Genomic DNA, 8,379 nt, shown 5'->3' on the forward strand with positions numbered 1-8,379 from the left:
CTTCGTACTCCATCACCCTACGGACTGGGCCAAATCCCTTTCTGAATAGACAGTGGTATCTTCCTCGGATTTCATAATATACCGTGCATCTACATACGTAATGCTCCTTTGTCTCCTCCTCCTGCTGGCATAACTGACATATCTGATCCTGATGGGCTGTGTGGGTGTATCTCCCTGTCTCTATTCTCAACTGATGTGATGAGGTTCGAATTTGGCCAATAATACTATGTAGCCCGTGAGATAGGTATGTGTCCATGTATGTTGGCCTGGCTATAAGTTCATCTTGAGATAAATGAAGAAAATGGTTCTAGTAGTGTGCCATCTTCTTCCCTAGGGGCTCATGTGGTCTAGTCCAGGTTCTCTCAATCTCCAACTTGACAATATCAGATCTAATGATCTTGTTTTGGTCATGGCGAGACAGGTCTAACTTGAATCCAAACTGTATTGAAAGGGTGGGAGTGCATCCATTGTCAACTCATGCTCTACAAACCATCTCTATAGTTGAGCATACCAGCACCATGTTCGACCCTCCTCTACTAGCTGCCTGGATGATATCATAGCCAACCGTGCATATCTAGAGTTGCATATCTAGAGCCAGGTAGATCCCACAATCTATGTATGCAAGTTACTGCCTGGAACAGAGCCTTAGTCACTAGTGGAGCAGTTGCTAATTCAGCTCGTATTATTGGATGTGGTACAGATGGCTTGCTCCGGATCATGCGGGCAATCAGTGTCACTAATGGCCTTTCCAATCTCCTCCACTCAGTTGCACCCCCTACACTAGGGCCCCATATAGCTGCACCATAAAATAGTGTGGGCACCACCAATGTCTCAAACAACCATAATTTTGTGAGTGGCTCTTGGAACTGTACATGTGCACACTGTCTCTCTAGTGCCCCCAATCCCTTGGAGTGGGAGGTTTTTCCCACGGTGAGCAGGTTATAAAGTTGGGACAGCCACGATTACTTCCTGATTTTGGTCAGAGACGGTCAGATGTCTCTAGTATTCCACAGGTTTATACTCCTATGGAGATTGTTGATGCATCTTCTATGGACAGTTACAGTTTACTCCTAGGATGCGGAGTGCCTCTTGTAGATGAGGATGAGGCTATGCATGGTGAGGAGGATACCTTGGCTAATGATGCCCGGTATGATCCATTCGCTGGTTATGCCAGGACAGATGTGGTTTCTGCACTTATTGACTCTAGTTATATTGCGCATGGGCAGAAATCATTGATATGTTTGCTTCGTAAGTGCCTTCATGGCCAGAAGCAATCCCCTCGAGCTTGGCTTCATAGGTTTGATACCGTTATAAGAGCTCAGGATGTGATGCGCAGTGAGACAGGTTATGGTCTCAGTATTCAGGAGGTCGCTATCCTTCTGAGGTTACTTGCCATATGGTTCCTTATGGACAGGGATGCTTTGCAGTGGGAGCTGCATGGTCTTGATGATGTTTGTCAGATCCTTGGTTGTTTTAGTATGGAGAGGGGGAAGTTACTGAGTACTCCATTGCCTGTATTGGCTCCATACTTGAAACACAGTAGGTTTGACGATCACAGATCAGTTGAGCAACAAGTTATGGTTGATATGGCAGCCATAGTACTTCATGCATCCATGACTGTGTTAAGACTTGGTTCTCACATGTTTGCCATTGGGGCTACACTTCTAGTTCTTGCTTCCGTTGTAGTGGGAGTTGGTAGCATGATTATGGTAGATTTTGGCAGTAGGGAAGCGGTTGTGGACATCAGGTCCTTATGCTTCCAGGAGCAGCATGCAGGTGATGCAAGTTGGGTAGACCAGCAGAGGTCTATTGTAGGTTATGTGCTTATGATCACAGGTGGTACAGAGACGTTTTCTCTGCACAGTGATAGTTCGAGTGCTATGGACTTAGCACAGGAGCACGTGGTGGTGAGAGTTCACTCTCCCAGTGAGATTTGGCATGAGATCTTGGTTGACAGGCATCTACAGCTTGTCATTTTCTATCCTGCGAACCTGATGTCTGCTATACCATCACCTTGGTTTTCCCAAGGTTTACTGTTAGATCCCTTTCCTCACAAAAACTTGTAGCGCATTTGTAATCCTAAAACTACATCATCTGCATAGAGCAGTATGGGTATCAACACTCTTGCTAGGCTGGCTCCGGTTCCTCCTATCCTGTTGATATACTCTGAGAGCTCATCAATGTATATGCCAAATAGTGTGGGAGAGAGAGGGCACCCCTGCTTCACACCAATAGTACTCATAACTGCATCTGACAGCCCTCTAGGTGCTTTAACTCGGCCCATCACCATCTCATACAAGGCATATATCCCCCACTGCATCTCATGTGGTACTCCAATATCCTGTAGTCTTTCCATCAGCCTGGTCCATGGGATTGTGTCAAAGGCTTGCGGAAGTCTACAAAGCAACAATATATCCTTTTATGATGATGTTTTCCTTCCTCTATGAGTGCCCGAAGAGTCAGGATGTGATCCAAAGTGGTATAACCTCGCCTAAAACTTGCCTGTCCTACCGCTCTGTGTCCATGCATTGCTGCCCATCTGCTTAACTCCTTTTCCAAGATGGATCCATATATCTTGGCCAGGCAGTGGCCAATCATGATAGTCCTGTAATTGTTGGGCATCATTGGATCTCCACTCTTAAAGAGCGGTACAATGGTATGCTCTATCCAGCTAGGGGGGAATCCTTCACAAACTGCTCTATTAAACACATGCACAAGAAGCGGTGCCACAATGTCCAGTGCGTACATGAAGTGCTCTTTCGCTAATCCATCATGATCCAAAGCCTTTCCATGTCCCAATCTGCCAATGGCATCATTGACCATATGCAATTTGAAGAAGGAGCAATATGTAGGCCTCGTATCCTATGGGTACGGAATCGGTGGCTGTCTTGGTATATCATATAATGATTGCGCATAGTCGGCCCAAGCTTCTAGTGCTACAATTGGTGTACCAAGCTGTCTCTCCTGAAACATCCTCCATGCCTTCTTGCTGTTCTGTCCCAAGAATAATTGGTAGATCTCTGCCTCCAATCTAGCTAAGTAGGCCCGTTTCTTCTTCCGTATTAGGCATGAGAAGATGGCCTTAGCTTGCTTGTGTGTCCGAGTGTTTGTAGCAACCTCCTGCTATAATTGTCTATGCATCATACGACACTCATTGTCATACCAACTATTTTGTGGGGCAGTGCTGCAAGGAGGGGTGGATGATATTGTTGTGTGTGGGAATGCATACTGTGCTGACACATGTAATACCTCTGTCAAACCACGAGTGATCTCCTCCAGGGGACCATGAGGGTCTAGCACCATAATTTTGTCCCACACTGCATATCCATACACTGTAGCAGTCTCCTCCATGAATTGGTATCTAGGTTGTCTCTGAAACGAAGGCCTGACTGCCCCCCTCCAGCATCCTCCTGACACAATTAACCTCAATATAGCATGGTCCGCAGCCACTCCAATGGGTCTGCTAGATACACTGAAATCACGGATCTGTGGGATTAGAGACGGCAACCCCATCAAATAATCAACTGTACTAGCACCTCCTTTCGGGTTCCAGCATGTAAGAGCATCTGAACCTGGCCAATAAGACAGACCATTGAAGATAATCAATCCATGGGCACTCCCTAATGCTAAGAAATGTGTACCATATTCTGTCACATCTCCTAAGTCCTGTGCCGACCTATGCAAACCCACCTCCTCTGCGTTGATCTCTCTATAGATGGCATCACTCGAGTCACATATTGATGTCTGCCTCAAGTGTGTACGGGCATTAAAGTCCCCCACTAGCAATATCTCCCCCATGCTCACATATCTCATAATGTCCTCATATAATGGCAAGTACAGCGACTCGCCCTTAGGTGCATACCTCGAGTAGGCAGGTGGAAAGTAGCATGCAGCTACATATAAATCCCTGGGGTCCCCTCTGTCCACTCGGATCCACATGTATCTGGCTTCTGCATCTCTATGAACAACATGTACTGTCTCGCAAATCCTCTCTGTACAATACTGCTACTCCCCTAGAGACTCTAGTCCCTCCTGCCATCCGTGGCTATGGTCGGCATACTGATTCCCACCTAAAACCTCTAACATCTGGAAGTTTCCTCCCCTTGCACTGGTGTGTCTCTGTGTAAATAGCGATATCCGCATGCCTAAAGGAATCCTCAAAATAGCCTGCATCTAGCCTCAGAGAACCATTATAGTTCCATGTACTGAACCTTAAAGTCTTCGAGGCCGCATACCGTCATGTGGATCTCCACTCTGTGATGATAACTCTCCCATCTCTATACACGGTCCACTTGCCCTATTCTCGGGCTTCAAGCACCTTTGGCATGCATTCCTTCCTATGTGCCACTTGTGCAAGAGTGAGGTCCTCGTCTAAGTAGATCTTCTGACCTTTGAGGGCTGTCCTTTTGGATAAAAATGCCTTTTTTCCCCCCATGTCCTCAAATCGTAAAATCAAGGCCTTGGGCCGATAGGTACACTTTCTGCCCCTATCTTCAATGCTAGTGCCTTCGCATCTTTAGTGGCATCCTCTTTTTGTTCCCATCCCACAATTCTAACATGCAAGATCTGAGCCTTTCTCCTTGCCTCTTCCTCTAGTGTCGCATTCATGACCTCTATTTTATTAGCTGTTACTCCTCTGTTTTTCTTGACCACTTCAATCCATGGTGCGTTTTCTTTCATCTCATTGCCCACTTCTTGTGCTTGTTTTTTTGCATCTTTAGCCACCTTGGCCCAAGTATGCACCTCTTTTTCAACATTTGCTTTCACTTTAACAACACTTGCCTCCACGGCTGCAATTGCCTCCTTGCTTTTCTGAGACTCTTTGTCCATGGCCGCAGATACATCATTTTTACAAGCCTCAAGTTGCGACTTCAATTCTGCCATTTCCTTATCTTTTACTGATTCCATGGCCCTTGTCTTAGCATTTACATAATCTTTCATAATCTTATGCATATCCTTTTGTAGCAATACTTGGTGTACTTCCACTTCAGCCCAATCTGGATTGCATTTCACACAGTAACTGTGCTTGCATGTTCGCTTTCAATTCTTGCATTTCAACCTTGAGAGAGAGAGAGAGAGAGGGGGGGGCGACGGGGGGGATGACTGGATAGAAGGGAGTGGAGACGAAGAGAGAGTACATGAGCGATTAGAGAGAGGGAAACATACATTCAAAGAGAGAAGAGAGAAAGTATGCTCGCCATTTTTGGGCAAGCTCACCAAAAGATGCTCGCCAAAAAACATCCCCCACATTCTAGTCAAAGGAGGAACTTCGTATCTGGTTGACTAGAAAGCTAAAGAATTGACTTATCACGTAATGAGAACACAAAAGTGCATGAGAATGGAGAGGTTTATTGGTAGTGGGTACGAGTAGTAGCTCAACAAGGCCTCAACATCCTTTTTCAATTGTAGAGATCAAGGTTGCAATCAAAGAACTAGTTTGCACGACTCCAAGTAGTGGTGACCATGGTCATCGATCAAGATAGAGCTAAGGTAGAAGAGCTCAGAGAGCTCATAAGCATAGACTTATTGAGTACCAAAAGATAAGCATAGCGGCAAATTGGTGAGCAAGAAATGTTGCTTAAGAACTTGTGGGCAACTCTTGTAGGAAATAATTGAGGTTACTAGTGCATCAAGCTTCAAATAACCCATTATTAGCTAAGACATCTACTACACTAAAAAAATAGCATGGTAGAACTCACAATGAGCTTAGTAGACTTGCAAAGCTAGAGACGATAGCCTAGATTTATATGCCATCTCAAGGAGCTTGAGGATCTTGGCTCATGTATATCAAAGGCATTGAAACCCTTGGTACAATCTAACCTTTACACGTGAGAGCATAAGGTAGTGGTTGTGCGTAGTCCAAAGGAAGTAATGATATATAAATGGAATAGTAGACGAGGTGCTTGAAACGTAATACATGACTCCTGCTCAGCAACAGTGCATTTGCAGAGCAGTAAAGGGTGCAGCAGGATGTAGGGATGCAAATGTTACTATTCTTCACGAAATGTCACTCTAACAAATTTATGTCAGCAGCAAAATACCGAAAAGAGTTTTGCATACTGCTCAGGCCGACAAAGGGCTGGTGGCAATGAAGCAGCGATATATTTTCAAGAGACAACAGAAAACGGAAGGAGATGGAGGGTGAAAAATTGGACAAAAGTTCAATTTCTATTCTAAATCCAGAGGACATGTGCTAAAGTTTTAAGATGGGAATAGGATGGGAACAACCAACATTTTCTCACATATTTCATAAACCCACGCTATACCTATACCTTGGGATTTAGCTGTGAGATTCAGGATACAAATAAGTGTAGCTTATCTATTCCCAAGTCCCTTCCCTGTCTCAAACCAGCCCATATCCTGAGGCCCCAAGTCTACTAAAGCTTCCAGCCCTCCATGAGAGCATTATAGAGTGATAATGGCAGGATAAGAACATTACTTGCAGGCTAACAGCATTGCACACATTTCTAGAGAAATATCTATCATCTATGCCAATCTCTCTGACAAACTGCAAGGGCTCGTCAAGCGGCCTTGCCACTTAATAGTTTCATTGCAGCTCACGGCTCACTGGTTTCCTTTCATACCATGCATCTTACAAAACAGGCTTAATTTGCTTATTCAGTCCCAATCCTTACCACTTGGTCAGCTGTCTGGCCAAGCCCCTCACCGAAGCAGCTGCCTTCCCTCATACATCAACCATAACTTACCTCATACATCAAACCACATACTCTGACACATCCCTATATATATCCATGGTACCCACAGTAGCTGCATCCTTCAGCATACAAACTCTGTGAGCAGCCAGCTAAGTTATTGGAAACTTGGCAACTTTGTTTACAGGTTTCGACATGCAGGAAGGCAGTCCTAGAAAATGGAGAGATTAAGACTTGATTCAACCCAGTTGCTATATTCACTTGGTCAAATTTTAACAGGTATTTGCAGTTTGATGAGAACCTCCAACAGATGCTAAATCCAAGCAGCAAGTTAGAGCCATTGTCACAGACACTAATGGATTCTCAAGGATCCATTAGCCACTCCAGCAGAAAGTAAATCGAAGCAGAAAAATTAGAGCTGCATCTCTAGTGGACGTTAACAACATCATCTCATATCATCATCATCTCTCTCTCTATCCAATATCACACGCCCGCACACACACACACATGCACACACAAGACCTGATTCATTAGCAAAAATGGAGGCTCAAATAATCTCGGACTGCTGAAAGTGACAAATCAGAGAAAACAGACCAAGCTCTGATTTCCCAAGAGCCCTCAATCATATCTCTTACAACACTGGATTAAGAATGCAAGAAAGCCTCTGCAAGGGAAGTTTGAAAATCAATGTTTCACTGAGGACCACTCTTCCCAATCACGGTTGAGGTTTGCTCTAGCCCACCAAACGGCTGCAAGTAGCGCTTTGTCAGCAGGTAGCCCTTGCTGCTCAAGAGCAGTCCTCATGTTTTCAAAAGGCTGGGACGTGAGTGTACCGGAGTACGTCTCCATAAACATGCGAAAGACCTGCAAAATTGTAAAGACTTTGCTCCGTAAGAACAAGCTGCATTCTCCATAATGACCGTAAAAGTCGACAAATTGAGCCCTACTCAAAGGCAATGCCACCTCCGTCAACATATGTAGAAAGGCGACTCCGTTTGAGCTTTACGACAAACATCAAGAAGGAGAGTTCCCCATCCAACAAACTGCTGAGAATGCTAGCTTATTTGCAAAGCGGGAAACGTGTAGAACAGAAAGTACCTTAGCACAAGTGTCTGCAATCCTCCCTTTTACGTCTGCAATGCTGGCTTCTTTGTCTAGTTCCCGCAGCAAGTCCTCTCGAAATTTGGGAACCTCCTGCTCGAAAGAAGAGGAAAGAGCAGAGAGGAAGGTAAGCTATCATGAGCAGAAACGGAGGCAACGGAAAGCTACAAGAGGAACACAAGCACAAAATTTGTATAGGCGATGGCGCAGAAGACAGAAGAGTGCTAAACGCGAGCTTAGAATCAACAGTGAACGGCTCATTCAAAGTCAGAAAAATGTCGAAAACTAGCTGTGCACACCTTCTCTGCGAATTCCACTGATGCAACCACGCCGGAACTCGTGGAAGACGCAAACATGAAGGTATGTGAGAGCTTGCGTGGTGACAAGCTGCTGCCAAGCAAGCACTGTTGTCTAGAAAGTCTCATTCCACCAACAGAAGCTGTCACAGACTCATGGCGGACTGGGAACCGTGTGCCATCGCGAGCTTGGATGCAGAAAGCCGACGAGGGACGCAAGGCCGGCAGCACTACCGAACTGGAAGCCATCCTCTTCACGCGGCGTCTCAAAGACGCTAGTCGCAATGTGGATATATCAAACTTGAAGGGGTTTTATTGCCTATTTTGAG

The 8,379-nt window shown here is 45.3% G+C and overlaps 1 protein-coding gene and 2 pseudogenes across 1 annotated transcript; all 3 read right to left on the bottom strand.

The window, feature by feature from the left end:
• Positions 1-2,050: 2,050 nt before the first annotated feature.
• Positions 2,051-4,039, bottom strand: LOC147881961 (uncharacterized; annotated as a pseudogene).
• Positions 4,040-4,237: 198 nt separating this feature from the next.
• LOC147881962 (uncharacterized) lies at positions 4,238-4,908 on the bottom strand (annotated as a pseudogene).
• Positions 4,909-7,177: 2,269 nt separating this feature from the next.
• PRIN2 (Serine/Threonine-kinase) lies at positions 7,178-8,373 on the bottom strand. Its single transcript, XM_087401969.1, has 3 exons — positions 8,054-8,373; positions 7,752-7,847; positions 7,178-7,517 (listed from the first exon to the last, which is right to left on the bottom strand). The coding sequence occupies exons 1-3, from the start codon at positions 8,297-8,299 to the stop codon at positions 7,338-7,340; spliced, it is 522 nt and encodes a 173-aa protein (XP_087258095.1). The 5' UTR covers positions 8,300-8,373; the 3' UTR covers positions 7,178-7,337.
• Positions 8,374-8,379: the final 6 nt, after the last annotated feature.

The sequence above is a fragment of the Dipteris shenzhenensis genome, chromosome 30 (genome assembly GCF_047967505.1).
Source record: "Dipteris shenzhenensis isolate YYH24624 ecotype China chromosome 30, Dip_SZ_1.0, whole genome shotgun sequence".
NCBI lineage: Eukaryota > Viridiplantae > Streptophyta > Polypodiopsida > Gleicheniales > Dipteridaceae > Dipteris > Dipteris shenzhenensis.